The sequence below is a fragment of the Manis javanica genome, chromosome X, assembly GCF_040802235.1.
Source record: "Manis javanica isolate MJ-LG chromosome X, MJ_LKY, whole genome shotgun sequence".
In the NCBI taxonomy this organism is placed as follows: Eukaryota; Metazoa; Chordata; class Mammalia; order Pholidota; family Manidae; genus Manis; species Manis javanica.
In genome coordinates this window covers 23441665-23459000 of record NC_133174.1, presented here as the reverse complement: position 1 = coordinate 23459000, position 17336 = coordinate 23441665, and the positions used below count along the sequence as shown (strand labels likewise).

The window sequence follows — 17336 nt, the reverse complement described above, 5'->3', positions numbered from 1 at the left end:
GGAAATATATATCAAAAAGTAGATCAGTTAATTGGCCCTTATGCTGCCAGTTGATTTATGACTTCATCATTACCTCACTAGTTGCCTTATTTACCTAGGTGCTTAACTCAACTAACAGTGAGATTGGGGTTCGGTTCCCTCTTCCCAAAGTGTACTCCCAAATCCTGCCATCTTAGCACCTGTGCCAATGGCACCAGAAGTAGGTGAAAGCCTAGCTGGGCAGGTCTGGCTAATTATGGACCACCAGCATCATCTTTGAAAACAAAGGATTCTAAATCTCTATTTTTGTTTGCCCAGCTATTTGATTTACACATTAGATTTCCTTTATTCAGACTTCAAATTCAAACTTTTCATCTTCAAAGTACAGGGAGAATGTGAGGCAAACAGGGCAAGTGTGCTTTGTGTGTAATTATCAAGTCCTTTTTCCCTTATTTTATTATTGCGGACATCAAAATGATTACTCTGCTTTAGAACAGTGATGGGAAAACATGAGTGATTATACTTTAGTAGATTCTCAAGACTAGAAAAATACGGTTGCCCAGTAATAATACTCTGCATTTTTAATCTAGCTGCTGCTTTTTTTTTAAGTATTAAAATGGAACTGAAGTTGTATGTTTTTTTGTTGTCTTTAAAGTAAGTAATTGGTTATATTGTATCAGAAAAGTCTTTGGCTTAGTTAAATTTGTCAGTTTTACAACTTCAAAATTAGGTATACTTATTTTAGGTCTCTGTTTTAATGTATTGATTTCTGTTTGAATAAAGTGAAATGTGTAATTACATTTAACCATACTTTAATTTATTTTACTAGAAAATGACTGCAGTGTTGGAAGATCATTACTATTGGAAGGCCGGTTAGCATCTATTTCCTAAGAGGAACTTGACCACCATTTGTTCTGGCATGGCGCAGAGCAGTCCACAGCTTGATATGCAGGTTCTCCATGACCTCCGACAACGCTTCCCTGAGATTCCAGAGGCTGTGGTGTCTCAATGCATGTTACAGGTAGATGGCCCACCAATGCTAGTGATATTTAAGCTACAGTTTTCCTTACTAGAGCTGGCTTTGTGTTGTAGTGGCTAGAACTCTGTTAAGTTTTCTTGTGTATGTTGGTGGAGGGTTACATGTACAGCAGGATTTCTCAACCTTGGTGTTGCTTATGCTTTGGGGTGGATAATCTTTGTTGTCGGGGTCTACCTTGTGCACTGTAGGGGGTTGAGCAGCATCCTTGGCCTCTACCATTAGATGCCAGTAATATCCCTGCAGTTCTGACAACCAAAAATGTCTCCAGATGTTGCCAAATGTCCCACAAGAGGTTAACTGTCCCCCATTGAGACCCACTGATACAGGAGAAAGAGTAAAGGCATGTAACAAAAGAAAAAAATAACCTCTTCACATCCTACTTAAGTTTTTTGGGTTATGTCATTAGTCCCCAAATCCTTAGAATTGAATTTTGGCTCTTAAATTTGTCACTGTAACTTCTTAGACTGTATGCTTTCAAGATTATTTTTAAAAGTCTGTGGAATCCACTCCCTTTCTAATTGTTTTTCTCTTTGGTAAATGCTCACTAATATCTAATTTTAAGTGTAAGGCCCCTTCATTTAGTTTAATCATATTCCTTTTTTCTTGTTGCCTTCTATTAAAGTAAATCTTTCATCTCTGATAGAATGAGTCATCGCTGATAGAATGAGTCTTCTCACTCAAGGGGCAACAGAGAAATAGACCTCACACTCCCCTGATTGAATTTTGCATTGTCGTTCACAGGAGGATCTCAGTGTGTTTCGGGTTATAGCATTTCCCCATTTGGTTGACTTTTGAGAGCAGGACTTCTGTTTTGACCACTGGACCTCGTGACACACAAAATCAGTTCAAACTCTACCTTACTGCAGTGTGAGCAGCTAGGGATTTAACCCAACCCTATACAGTTGAGATTAATCACAAATAGAGACTCACAGAACAGTGGTGATAACAGAGGTGCTTACTTTGTTTGCAAGCCCTTCTATTAGGTGTAGACCTTTGAGCTAATATTTTTTGTGTTATTGCTGCCTTTGTTTTTTCTAACACACATTTCCAGTCTGAATTTCTGCTCTTTAGCCCCATTTTTGTCTCTGGTAGAGCAAAGGTATATCCCATTGGATTGAAACCAAGTATGAGTGAGGCTTTTAAGTTTCTAAAACCATTTCCAAACAGTCATCTTCTTCACTTATCCCAGCTGCCCCCTGCCCCCACTTAGGACCTTGGTGTTCTTTTGTTTGTTTTTTAAATTGAATTTTAATTAGCCTTTCGTTACCTATATTCACCTTTTTCATGGCTTAGTGTCTTCATCTCACTAAACTGTAGGAGTAGAACTTTAAATTCAACCTAGTGAACATTTGGTGACTTACATTGTTACATGTCTTTTTCTTCTTTGTTCCTTGTGATTAATAGAGTTTATCAGTATAGAGACTTACCACCTACTGGCTCTGAAAGTTTCTCTGTTTACATTCAAATATATGAGACTCAGTAGTTTGCATTTACTGCACAAGTCTTAAGCCCTCTCTCTGGGCTATCATCCTTCAATTCAGGATCCCTTTTTAAGCATATGATGCTTTTTGCCTTTCAAGAGTGTTCATCATACGTGTCTTAAAAATTCTGACCTCTTTATCCAACTAAATAATTTTGATTTCTTTTAACTGTTCTTCACATTTACTGTTTGATAAATTTTTTAATGCATTTTTTTTTGTTTCCTGTTTGAGACATGTAGCAGGTCAGATATGACATTTCAGTCTTTTCTGGTGGTATTTAAAAAAAATTCCTCTGTAAAGATAATACTTAAATATCTTGTATTTATGCTTTAAAATTTTTCTTCATAGGAAAATTTACTAAACTTGTCACTGTAGATATGCATTTGAATAGGCTGACAAATACAACTTTGTGTCATTTTGAATTTGGATCCTTTTTGTAACAATACTAATTAAAGTACATAATTCAGTGTAGAAAACATGAAAATTCAGGATCATGAATAAAAATGTCAAATAGTAAAGTGTCCATGACTACTTTAGGATCCAGATAAAACTCTAGTTTTTGTTCTCACCTTATTCCATAGGTTTATGAAAAACTTGAAGGAGAGACTTGATTTCACTTTTCACATATTTTTCCTTCAGTTATCTGTGGCATTTTCTAGTTGGCAGTTTGAATTCTTTGGTTCCAAGTTTGCTTAATATCTAGCTTCTCTCCTTTGATCAACATGAATTTCAGTTAAGATCAGAAGAAACCCAAACTTTGAGTTCTAATTACTTTCTTCTTAAATTTTAACAATTACTTTTTCTAAGGCTCATAAAATATTTTTTAAAGTATTTGAAGTTTTGTATCAAAAGCTTTATATTAGGAAAAAGATAGGAGTTATCTATCAAGTTTTGATAAAGCCAGGTTTTTTAATTTCTGAGAATTCGTTTTGCATCACTTCTTGAAGCTTCAATATAGTAGTGTACTTCTGGCCTAATATCCTCTCCCTTGAAATTACTGTGTTTTACAGTAGAAAGAGCCCTCGGAGCCAGGAGACCAAGAATCTAGAACTCGCTTTCCAGTTAACTAGTTAAGTGCTTGATGTCAAGCTATGTAACTTCCCAGGCATTTCTTTTGTCATCTGTAAATTAATTGAGTTAGAGTAGATGAACCCTAAGAGTTCTCCCAGCTCTAAAATTGTGGCATTGTATGTCCTGTTTTAGATTTAACCTTACTTGGTTCTCAGTAGAAGTGGAGTCATTTCTTTGATTTTTACATAAAATGTACTTTTCCCTAAAATATATGTAGTAGTATGTATGTATGTGCATATCTGTATGTTTCTTTATGAACTACAGAGAAGGGCCACTGTAATTGAGAAACTTAAGTAGATTATTTCAAAGGCAATGACTAATAGTGTTTCAGGCTAACAAAATAGTTCTGAATTCTACATTTTAATGGAAAACTACCTTATAATATCTTAAAATTGAAAAAAGAGGGAATCTTTTACTAGTTTGACTACTGTCAATTGGAATGCCTAAAATAGCTTGCTATTACTGTCTTTGTGTGTGTATGTAAAACTTTAAAAATTCAAATACTTAAATGATTTTGAAAACTTATTAAGCTACCTTTCAGAGGGTAAAAAAACTTTTGAGACTGGGCATATGGTGAATTTCATAAAGGCAGTCGATAGCTGGTTTTGTGTGAAATTACCACAATTCTGACAAAGTCATGGAACCACAGTTCAGAAAGTCACTTGTTTCTTACTGACTTTGTTGTGTAGTTTAATATTCATAATGATACAGACAGTTGAAGTTATTTAGGAATAAACTTGGTTCAAAGAAGATAGAGGTGCTTTAGAAATTTTATTGTTTTGACTAGGAATCTTATAGTTTTTTTTTCTCCTTTTGTGGTTTCAGTGCCTTTGGAAAACTGAAGCATGATTGTTTTCATGTTTATCAGTTTAATTATTAGTGATAGATATTACTTATACTTGTATATTGCAGCCATTGTGAAGATTAGGCCTATGTTTTAATTTGTTGAGATGCAACAAGTATAAACTGAGTCCTGGAGTCAGAAAACTTGGAGTTGAGTCACAGTGTTCATTAGTAGGTACTTTACATTTCTGTAGCAGTAACAGTAGTCATGTGAGTCAAATGTCTGTAAAATAATATGAATCATTTCAGATCTCCTTTTCAGTATAGATGACCATGAAGCTTTTTGTGCTTAAAATACTATTCTCTACTTATTCTGTGGCACTCATATTTGCATAACTCTCTGGCAAAACTTGACTTCCACTGTTAGGATTTGTTAATTTTGCCAATGTTATTTTTACATTTTTCTCTCCTAGAATCACAACAATCTTGAAGCCTGTTGCCGAGCTCTTTCCCAGGAGAGTAGCAAATACTTATATATGGAATACCATAGTCCAGATGACAACAGGATGAATAGAAATCGCCTTTTGCATATTAATCTGGGTATCCATTCTCCTGGTAGCTACCACCCAGGAGATGCAGCACAACTTAATGGTGCTCGAACACTGGTACATAGCTCAAGTGATGGACATATTGATCCACAGCAGGCAGCAGGTAAACAACTGATATGTTTAGTTCAGGAACCACACTCAGCTCCAGCTGTTGTGGCAGCAACTCCCAACTACAATCCATTTTTTATGAATGAACAGAACAGAAGTGCAGCTACTCCTCCTTCACAGCCACCTCAACAGCCATCTTCCATGCAAACAGGAATGAATCCATCTGCTATGCAAGGGCCTTCACCACCGCCGCCTCCACCTCCTTCATACGTGCACATACCTCGGTATAGTATAAATCCAATTACTGTTACAGTATCCCAAAAGTCTGGACAGACTGTACCAAGAGCTTTACATATTCTTCCACAAATTCCAAGCAATCTCTATGGGTCTCCCGGTTCTATTTATATTAGACAGACATCTCAGAGTTCATCAGGAAGACCAACTCCTCAGAGTACGCCATGGCAGTCCTCACCACAGGGCCCAGTGCCTCATTATAGCCAACGTCCTTTACCTGTGTATCCACATCAACAGAACTATCAACCTTCTCAGTATTCTCCCAAACAACAGCAGATCCCTCAACCTGCGTACCATTCACCACCTCCTTCTCAGTGTCCTTCACCCTTTAGCTCTCCACAGCATCAGGTGCAACCTTCCCAGTTGGGCCACCCAAGTTCCCATGTCTTTGTGCCTCCTAGTCCTTCAACTACTCCACCCCATCCGTATCAACAAGGACCTCCTAGCTATCAGAAACAGGGAAGCCATTCAGTAGCCTATCTCCCATACACAACATCTGGCTTGCCCAAAGGATCCATGAAGAAGATAGAAATAACAGTTGAACCCTCTCAAAGACCTGGGACAGCAATGAATAGGAGTCCTTCACCTATCGGTAATCAGCCGTCTCCACGGAGTCAGCACTCACTGTACACAGCCACCACACCACCTTCAAGTTCTCCTTCAAGAGGAATATCCAGTCAACCAAAACCCCCATTTGGTGTTAATCCTGTGTATATTACATATACACAGCCAACTGGACCTTCATGCGCTCCTTCACCATCTCCTCGGGTGATACCAAACCCAACTACGGTTTTTAAAATTACTGTAGGCCGAGCAACAACTGAAAATCTTTTAAATTTAGTGGACCAAGAAGAGCGTTCTGCAGCCCCAGAACCTATTCAGCCCATTTCAGTGATACCAGGCTCTGGGGGAGAAAAGGGAAGCCTTAAATATCAGAGGAGTTCTAGTTCTGGATCGGATGACTATGCGTATACACAAGGTAATTTGAGCCCTTTTATGAAACTGAATACTTGTGATGAGGGTAGCAAGCTCCTATTCAAATAAAATAATATTAGCTATTTAGTTTAAATGTTAAGTGTTTATTAAATATTGGGCAATAGCATTGCTGTTGAGAATAGGGTTAGTGCTTCAGAGTCATCTACAGACTCTCAAATACGAAAATGTAGGCATGATAAAAGTGACCTGTTAAGATTTTTTTTTTAGGAAGAACATTTATTGGGAGAAAAATATAGACATGTGAATTGATATCAAAAATACAAAATGCAGATTGGGAAAAAGAGTCATAGAGGGTAGACTAAAGGTCATCAAGGTGGGAGAATTTGAAACTTTTCTAAACAGGATGGTGTGAAGAGTTTAATGGTATTTTAAGTAATATATACTTAACAAGAAGTTGAATTGGTAATGAAGAACATTGTTGAATTAGCTAATAGTTGACCTAATTAAATATAAAGGAGACTAGAATTCTTTAAAAGTATCTGAGAATTTAGTATTCTTGGGAAATAATTATGATTGTAATTCAGTATGCCTGGTATTCAGCCTGTTTAAAACACATACAGGTTAAAGTTAAAGAGAATCTTAGGAAAACTAAGGACAACAGAATAAAGAGGGATGTATAGGTTATATCATTTCAGCAGCAGTTGCAAGAGCTAAATTAAGGCAGATATGGATAAGGCAGAATAACATTGGAAAGACATGAATAAATGCCAGCTCAAGATGGTTAATGGGGGTCCTTATGAGTATTTTATACATTCGTAATGCATATAGAAATTTCCTGGTCATTTGTTCAGTGTTATTCTCTGCAATGACTTTATCTGTAATGCTGTATAGCTTTGCTGTTACATCAGCGAGCAAGGATGGAGAGGTTAGCAAAGCAATTGAAACTTGAGAAAGAGGAGCTAGAGCGGTTGAAGGCTGAAGTTAACAGTATGGAGCATGACTTGATGCAGAGACGGCTCAGAAGGGTCAGCTGCACCACTGCAATCCCCACGGTAAGTGAGCTGTTGGGATGTGTGGATAGGAAGGTGGGGACGTTGGCTGTTCGGGTCATTTGTTTTTCTTTTAGGTTCTATCCCTGGCAGAGTATTTTTGTTTTGGTATTTTAAACAGTAGATGAAGAACTTTTACCTTCAGTAGTTCTCATCAAAAGGATTTGATGCTTTATTTTTTTTACATGTATGAATTCCATAGGTTCATCAGTATTTTCAAATAACTGACAGTTATATTCAAGGTACAGCGTCTCATTTACTATTAATTGCTTTCTGTGAAAATAGAAATGAAAAGTTTACCATGACCAAGTATATACATTACAATTCTCAATGTTCATTTATTCTTCTAAGCATAGTGTGTGTGTGTGTGTGCGCACATTTCAAAGATTTAAAAATTGCTTTTTTAAGTATGTACATTCAGATGAGTTAGAACAAGATCTGTATGAATTTTTAGAAAGTGTTGACTGTAGGATATTTTAAGAGCAATTTTGTTAAATGTAAATAATTGTAGCAACTAAGATGATAGTATTGACAGTGATCTTAACACGAACTGTGCTAATGAAAACATTGCGATAACATTTTTTTTTTTTGTAGGAGAGCAAGGTACAGGCTTTTATTTAGAGATAAAGTGAAAGAAAGGACAGAGCTCCTGGCTTACGCCAGGAGGGGACAAGAGAGTCCTGGGATAACATTTTTAAAGTAGTGTTGGTTAATATTTAATGAGTTCTAAATATCTTAAACAATTCTGAAAATTTTGAAACAAGTCTCCTAAAATCTTGTGACATCACACATTTTTTATGGCCCAACCTGTCATTTTACCTACCTTTCAATGAATGTATTCAACAAGCACTTTTTTACAGTTGATGAATGTGGTCCTATGTTAGGTGCTTAGTGGGTGCCTACTAGTGGGAGAAATAGATCCCTCAACAGATAACTTTAATAGTGTGGTAGGTGCTGTTTATGCTCACAGGTAGTGAGAGAACTCATACATCAAGTAGTTTCTGCATATACTCAATGCACTTCTCTGCTCTCTCATATTATCCTCCTCCTGGAATGCCCCTCTAAAGCTCTGCATGTATAAATCCTGTATGTTCTTCAGGGCTCATCTTAACCCCTGTTCTTTCCACCGAGCCATTTCTTATTTTCCCACCCTCTCTAAGCTGAGGGTAATCTCTGAGTTTACAAATTGAGAGAAGTGGTCATGTATGTCAGGCCTTTTGCAGATAGCATTTCTGCAGCTATGCTTTCATACAGAAGTTTTTAACTGAGATTTCATGGCTGCAAGGAGATCTGTGTATCCTCAAAGTTATATGCAAAGTATCATGTGTGTTTATATGGAGGTGGGTCTAGGGCTTTCATCTGATTTTCATAGGCTGTTAGATTGAAGGAAAAAAGGGTGAGGAACCACTCCCCTAAACAGTATTGCTATAGAGGCAGAGAGGAAAGGGGAAGGCCTTGTAGAAGGGAAAAGAACATGAGGTAACAAAGGCTTGAATTCAAGATAAAGACTGACTTTCTTTCACGAGGCAGCAAATTCAGTTTCCTTAACGTGCAATTTCTGATGTCTTAACAGGGTGGTGTGCATAGGTGGAATGGGACTTTAGATCTTGATGTTAAGGTGTTTGAACTTTCTTCTGCAGTAAAGGGGAACCAGTGTAAGTTTTTGAGGAGATTAATAAGCAGGCATATTTAATAATGTAATGAAATTTTTTCTAATATGGACTAACTCCCTATGTTTGGTCAATATTAGAAGTGAGAAGGGAGAGTTTTACTTAAAACAGTTGGAGAATTACAAAGCTATCTTTAACTGAAAGGTGATATTAATGTAAATCAAATTTTTGCCTTTTTCTCCACTTGAAATCTTAATTGAATCCTCTGATTGGGGAGATACTGAAGAACATGAATTCTAAACATCTTAATTCTGAAAATTTTGAAACAAGTCTCCTAAAATTTTGTGACATCACAAGCTTTTTATGGTCTAAACTGTTATTTTACCTTTCACATTCATTGTATTCAACAAGCATTTTTTACAGTTGATGAATGTGGCCCTATTCTAGGTGGTTGGGTACGTTGAAGTCCTTTAGGTACTTGTAGAGCATAAACAAATTTTCTTAGCATTTAAGTCATTTTCCCTAACATAATCATATAAGTTTGTTTAGCAGCATTTTGCTGTGTGATAATCCCTGCTGAAGAAAACCCTGTTGATTTTGTTGATGTTGGAAGTAGGGAACTATCTAATGTAACGTAGGTTAGTGCTTCAAAAAAAGAAAACACCTAGATTTTAGATAAGCGCTTTTATTGATGAAGCTTTTTTAGAAAAAGAGGGAAGTTATTAAATTACAGCCCAGGGCAGCCATTTCATTTTTAACTTTTTATTATAATTTCAAAGGTATATAAAATAGGCAGGATAGTGTAATGAACCTCCATGTAGCCATCACCCAGCTTCAGAAATTGGTAGCTCATGTGGGTGATGATATTTGAGAGATGAGAAATTTGAGTATGTGCTTCCTATGTCTTTCTACTGCTGGGCCTAGAGTAAAATGGAGAACTCTTAGAATGCATGGCTAAGGCACAAGTATGCACGATGGTTCAGACAGTGGGCTCTCAATTCATGTGTGAATTTGAATCTTATGCTACTTATGTGTCACTCATATCCTTGGATAAGTTGGCTTTCTCTATGCTAGTGTCCTTACTTATAATAGGTGTGAATACCCTTCTCATGGGATTTTTGTTAGGATGAATAACATACATTAAACAGTATATGCAATGTCCAATAAATAGTAAGTATTCTTATAAAGGTTGGTTGTAAGACACTGGAAAAATCTGCTTGAGATAAGTAACACATAAACAAATCTGAAGCATTTTGCAAAACTTTGTTTTTAACTTTAGGAACATGTATAACATAAGGGTAAATTATGTAGGAGATTAACCAAGAAATAAAGCATTCAGTCACAATTCCCTTTCTGTTCAGAGACTTATTTGAGGTGCCATGAATTGTTGAAGGAGTTCCTACATAGGCTGTGGAGACAGAACAGCTGTGGCATTCGGTGCTATATCTAACTTCTTTGCATTTGATTTTCTCTATTTATAAAAGGGAATTATAACAAGTACATTTTAGTGTCAAGATGATAAAGGGACAGGGTTGTAAAGTGCCTGTTGTGGAGTAGATGGCTTAGTAAATGGTTAGTGTTGTCCTCCTCCTGTGTAGGTTATGTAATAAAGAATTGACTTTTTGGCTACTAAGCACACACTGCTACCTTCAAGTTTTCATACAGATTAATTTCTCATCAAGCAGTATATAAAGAATTGGTTAGAAATGCTTGTGCCTAATGAGAGTGGAACACACATTTGTGACTATATGTGCAGTTGCAGAAGCTTAGAGGAGCAGTGAGATCATCTTTCGAGGAAGGCAGAAGTGCATTGCGGCCATCATTTTTCTCAATGTGCTGTTCTTAAAGCATTGTGTTAAATGCTGTGGAAGATGCCATCTCAAAGGTGGAAAGATATATGTACATCTGTCTGTGAACCTGTATGTATTTGTGTGTGTGTGAGAGAGACTAAAAGAATGTAAGACAGTAGATCAGAAGCTTGCCAGCTAAATGGTAATAATATTAAGTACTTTGAGAGTTCTGAGCTAGAAATGTTACCGTATTACTAGTAGGGTTCATAAGTGAGCCAGCCTCATGGAAGAGGGGGAAATTGGATTTTAGTAAGCAGAGGGCTGTCAATTACCCCTAAGCCAAGGTTTTCCTCCCATTTGTCTTGTTCTGATTAATTGGGTTTTTGGACTAACTCACAGCTTTGAGTCCCAGATGTGTAATTGGGGTCATGCAACAAAAGAACATCACTGGTCTTCATCCTTGGTCTCCATGAGACAACTTTTTTTTTTTTTTGAGGAACATTATGTTTGCTAGACTCCCCCTATCACCAAGTCCCTCCCACAAACCCCATTACAGTCACTGTCCATCAGTGTAGTAAGATGCTGTAGAATCACTGCTTGTCTTCTCTGTGTTGCTGCACAGCCCTCCCCGTGCCCCCCCCCACATTATATATGCTATATGTGATGCCCCCTTTCTTCCCCCTTCTTTTCCCACCCATCCTCCCCAGTCCCTTTCCCTTTGGTAATTGTTAGTCCCTTCTTGGGTTCTGTGTTTCTGCTGCTGTTTTGTTCCTTCAGTTTTTTCTTTGTTCTTACACTCCACATATGAGTGAAATCATTTGGTATTTGCCTTTCTCTGCCTGGCTTATTTCACTGAGCATAATACCCTCTAGCTCCATCCATGTTGTTGCAAATGGTAGGATTTGTTTTCTTCTTATGGCTGAGTAATATTCCATTGTGTATATGTACCACATCTTCTTTATCCATTCATCTACTGATGGACATGTAGGTTGCTTCCATTTCTTGGTTATTGTAAATAGTGCTGCAATAAGCATAAGGGTGCATCTGTCTTTTTCAAACTGGGCTGCTGCATTCTTAGGGTAAATTCCTAGAAGTGGAATTCCTGGGTCAAATGGTATTTCTGTTTTGAGCTTTTTGAGGAACCTCTATACCGCTTTCCACAATGGCTGAACTAATTTACATTCCCACCAGCAGTGTAGGAGGGTTCCCCTTTCTCCACATCCTCGCCAACGTTTGTTGTTGTTTGTCTTTTGGATGGTGGCGATCCTAACTGGTGTGAAGTGATATCTCATTGTGGTTTTAATTTGCATTTCTCTGATGACTAGTGATGTGGAGCATCTTTTCATGTGTCTGTTGGCCATCTGAATTTCGTGAGACAACTTTTTTAAAGTGCCAAAATAGTTGATTTAAGGTATTCTTCCCAACTTTAAAAAAAAAAGCTTAGAATTTCCACTTTGAAATGTCACATATTCTTACAATGACTTACAGCCAATCTTGAAAACCCACATCCATGCAAATACAGTGTACTTTTTAACAAATGGTAGTAGCTTTCAGAGACAGCTATTTTCCCTACTGAATTTAATCAGAAGCTGTGAAAAAGGATATAGGTATCTTACAGGTAAACTTTTAGTGAGTTACAGTGGTTCTACTGTCTTTGGAAGTGAACATATTGACTAGAGCTTGTTTTGTTGATACAAGCAAATGTGCAGTAGCCTCTTGGCTCTACAGTATCCTATTATACTTCCATAGTTACAGAGCTTCACTATTCAGGGCCACTGTGGGTGACACCCCCCCCCCCCACACACACACAATAAATAGTCAGTGATCAGGTCCTTCAGGTACTTGACTTTCTCAGTATGATTCTAGAAAGAAAAGAATAGGGTTGTTTTGTTTTTACTTTGTGTTTACACATTCCTTGAAAGACAGCATCACTCTTTGAAACCCCTGAACAAGTGCTTTGTCTTTAAATGCTCATGTATGTTTTAAACTCTTTTAATATTGTCTGGTAGTCAAAGTGTAAGCATTTTGCATGTTAATGTCACATGGTTTACCCATAGCAATCAGAAGAAAAGCAATCTCTAATAAATACTTCTAAATGACTATTGTGTTCCCTAGCATTCTAAGGGATTGTAGCTCTTCTTATATTCTCGCTCTTATATCACTTATTATAAACTGGTGCCTGCTCATTTAATAGACATTAAGTTGTTATTCTGATAATACCCAATAAGATCTTGCATTATTGTGAATCAAGATAACTTTTTTGCTCATTTTTCTTGACTCTTACATTAAAATATTTAGTTTTTAGCAAAGCATGTGTTTTTAACACTGTAGGATTTTATTCTGTCTTCCTGTCATGGCAGATCTTATGTAGCTGAAATCACCTTAGTAACTGAGTTAATACCTGGGCTGTGCTGAAAGCTTCAATACCCATGTCTTGGAGTCTAAGCCATAACTTTATTTTTTACTGTACATATATGTAAATAGTAAAAAGATTCAGAATGTCAGAGAAAATAAAGGGTTCCAAAAAGGTTAATTTAATCAAAGAATAGGGCTTTTTCTATATTTCAGTGTCTCAGGAATGCCCCTCAAAAGCCTAAGGGAGTAGGCTGGCTTGGAAAGGAAACAAAAAGTTGGCAAAAAATGGAGTCCATTTGTTTCTGGGATTTCATGTGCTAGATTGCTTCCCTTCATTTAGAAAAAAACAAAGATTTCTGTGTAAATTTCTATGGAAAAAGTTTATATAAATCCCAGCTCTACCAATTAATAGCATTTATAACCTTGGTAAAATTATGTAACCTTTTTGTGCCTTAGCTTCCTCATGTATAAATTGGGGGTGATATTAATACTTACCTTGAAAGATTATTTTGAGGAAAAGAAAGAGAATTCTGGTGAAGAATTCTGGTGAACACAGTGCCTGACACTTAGTAAGTGTTAATAGTGTTGTAATTTTTACCACCCTGGACAAGGCTAAAATCATAAACAGTACTTGTTTAAAAGGTTGACTCTTAGAGTTTCCCTTACTGTGAAAACAGAAATATTGTCAGTGCTCTGTGATTAAAATGGTAGTAGTTTATATGATAGAACAGTCTGATATTATAACCTGCCACACTATATGCAGATTGTGTTCATATGTGGCATACTGATGCCCCCATTTTACCTGCCTGTTCGTTGAAAAACATAACATACACGACTTCTTAAACATGCCCTCTTATGGACTAAGGCCATATTCTTGGTAATAACCAATCAGAACGATTAACATGAATAGCAGTTCTTAAATGTTGGGCTTGATAATGACTTTCCCACAATTGCTATTTTGGGTCCTTTCTTACTAGCCTGAGGAAATGACAAGATTGAGAAGCATGAACAGACAACTCCAGATAAATATTGACTGTACACTGAAAGAAGTTGACCTCCTTCAATCTAGAGGTATAGACTTGATTATTTGGTAAACCATAAGTAATAGTGTGGTATTTTAAGCTGCTTAAGTAGCCATCATTTTGGTTTTACAGATTTACAGTCCTGGTAAAGAGATCCCTCCACCCCATGGTCATAGATAGATTTGGGGGATCAAAAAATAGTTTTAGGCAATTTCATCATGAAGTTCTTATGATGTTCTATGTTGTTACTTTGCATTTATCCTCTTAGTCATTTCCTGTGAATATTTTGTAAACTGATGGGTTTTAGTTCTAAAACTTATATTGAGTCATATTATGTGATGGCGATCTAAAATAACTGTAAAAATAGGGATCCCAAATCAGAATTTCTTCATTTTAAAATAAATTCTAGATGCCATTGCTTTATGTATCTGTTACATGAAAATAATCCAGCTATATTTTAGAGTCTGTTTTGTGGGGCTTCCTTATACACGTGTACCACAGTAGAAGCTCTCTTACCTGACTTTCATTTACCCAGCTCACCGGGTTAGAGTTGTTCTTCATTTCCTCTGTAAAATGTACTGACGAAGCCCATAGTTTCTGCACACTCCTGACAAGGATGCTACATTCCGGCATGTCCATGATGACTATTGGGTCTGTCAGCTGAATTGTCTGCTTACCAAGAATCACTCATGCCTATTCCCAAACCTGTATGCCAGTTACTATACTTCTGTAATAAATGTTTTTCAAACTGACATGAAAACAGGAGAAGCTGCTCTATTTAAAAAAAAGGCAAATGCTTTTTAAAAACTCAAAGGCAAATTACTTAAAAAAATAGAGATTGTGAATTAGATATGGGTGAAAACAAAACTAAAAAGGTAAGGAGGGGGTGGGGGGATCATATAAATCTAAAAGAATTCTCTCCTCAAATGTTTTTAAAGTATCTTTCTTGCTCCATTCTAAAGAAATCAAAACAGTAAATTATAGATCAGGGTTCAGCAAACTAGCCTGCTGCCTTTTTTTGTAAATAAAGTTTTAATGGAACTCAGCCATGTGCATTTGCTTATGTGTTGTCTGGGGCTGCTTTTGTGTTTCAGTAGCCTTGTTGAGGGCTTGCAACAGGGACTGTATCACACAGGTCCACAAAGCCTAAAATGTTACTCAGCCCCTGTACAGAAAAAGTGTGTTGACCTCACTTTAAATCGTGATGGGTATAGTTTATATTAGAAATACAGTCTAGAACTTCAGTCACCAGACATACAAAGCAAAGGTCTTGGTCCAACACTAAAATATTGGTATGTTTATATGTTCTGTTACAATAAAATTGATGTGTAATTTTTCTTAATTCTGTGTTTTAATCAGCTGTTACCCCCAACCACTTGCGATTCTTATGGCAGCTAAGGGAGCTTCTACTGTATCTTAAGAGTATATAATAATACCCTGTTGCCATTTTTAGCTGAGCTTAAGCAGAAGCCGGGGAACCCAAAAGATAGGAACTATCTGCACAATAGACAGAAGTGAATTTGCATGTGAAGTTGAGCAATGTAGTCTGGTACCCTTTAAAGCTCTTTTCAGAAGCCTAGTCATTCTACAGCCTACTAGCTTTAAGCAGTGAGTTACCTTGGATAACGTGGGAGTTATACAAACTATTGCTACTATATTAGAAGATTTTATCTTTTTCTGCTTGTGTGTTCTTTGAAGCAAAACAAGAAGCATTCAAACATTTGGTTAGGATATTTATAGTAAGCCTTATGGGATCTAGCAATTAGAACATCAGCTGTGATTTAAGTAATTGAATAAATTCATATGCACCATCTTAAAACATAAAAAAGATCCAATTAATATATCTAGTAGCATTGTGGCTTTCACGAGCTGAGGTAGGACTTTCAGAAAGTTATCTTAAAATAGCATATCCAAATGGATAAAAGCATTTGTAATAGGACCTGCAAATGAAACTACTATTAAGGTTTTATAAGCAAAGAGCTGTGTTTTTGGTCTCCATTGGGCAACAAAGAGCTCTTTTGGGTACTTAAGCATTTCTAAATCTCCTTTCCTAAGGGATCCAGATATACTCATTTTATACTAAATTATACTCTTCCATTGCTCTGGAAAAAAAATAGTGAGTTTCCAATCTAAACTTGTAAGAAGAGAAGGAAACTAAACATTTTTGGGGACATTTAGACTAGAGTCAAATCAGCCCAAAAAGCAGTTTTACTCTCGGTTTTGATGAGAAAACTTTTTGTTGGGAAAAAAAATGAGGTTGAGAAATCAAGAGATCCAATATATTTGAACTATTAATACCATATAGCATCATTTGTAAATAAGCATGGGTGCAGTTATAAAGCTTAGTTGGAATTGTGCAGAGCAAGCAGATTACAGTGATAGATTCACAGAAGTTAAGGTAGAACTCAGACTTGGCACTGGATCAAAAGTGACCTTGGGGGAATCATAGCAGGAGGTGAGGCTGAAATAGACACTACTAGATCAGGGGGTGAACATTTTAAGAGAGACAAAAATTTGGGTGCAAGACAAAATTCTCAGGGGTTCTGTTATTCTGAAATTGGCACCATATCTTTTATTATTGATAAATCTGTAGGCAGCATTTAAGATTCTCCTTCCCTTAATGATTGCAATCCATGAGCTGCTGATATACAACTTGATTAATCTTTGTAAGTTTATAAATTTGGCTTCCATAGTTGAATTTATAATGGATAAAATTTTAAGGTAGATTATGAAAGACATAAAAGTCAGCTATTTAAATCTTCTCATGATTTGTTCATTAAAAATCAAAACAGAGAAAACAGTTTGATTACTCTTTCATTTTTCTTTTTCATTTCCCTCCCTAAATGCACTACATGCCTAATCCTGCCTAAAGAGATTAGCTTTACAGTTAGACACTGGTGTGATAGATTGCTTTGGTCTTTTCTCACAATGATAAAACAATTTCAGTGGGAGGAATATGAATATAATATGAATTTTAAAACCCTGGGAAACAGTTTCCCCTCATACATGTTTTATTTCCTTAACAAAAAGTTCAAATAATGGGAAAAAGCCCTAAATGCCTGGTGATCTTATTTTCTTTATAGGAAACTTTGATCCAAAAGCCATGAATAACTTTTATGACAACATAGAACCTGGCCCAGTTGTACCACCCAAGTCATCTAAGAAAGGTGAGTAGGGAAATGTCACAAAGATCATAGAAATAAATATGAAAATTCTTTGGTAGTTTACATATTTAGCTAAAGAAACTTCCATTAGAGATACTCATTAACTT

General features: G+C 36.5%; 1 protein-coding gene across 4 annotated transcripts in view; it reads left to right on the top strand.

The window, feature by feature from the left end:
* The window catches only part of TAB3 (TGF-beta activated kinase 1 (MAP3K7) binding protein 3), a 69485-nt gene that overhangs the window by 30139 nt on the left and 22010 nt on the right, over window positions 1-17336 (top strand). For all 4 annotated transcript variants that reach the window (XM_036992401.2, XM_036992399.2, XM_036992400.2 and 1 more), the window contains 5 exons: window positions 809-1000; window positions 4827-6282; window positions 7131-7291; window positions 14021-14114; window positions 17149-17232. In XM_036992401.2, coding sequence (XP_036848296.1) covers window positions 899-1000; window positions 4827-6282; window positions 7131-7291; window positions 14021-14114; window positions 17149-17232 — 1897 coding nt within the window. In that variant the 5' untranslated portion in view covers window positions 809-898. The remainder of the gene's footprint in view (window positions 1-808; window positions 1001-4826; window positions 6283-7130; window positions 7292-14020; window positions 14115-17148; window positions 17233-17336) is intronic.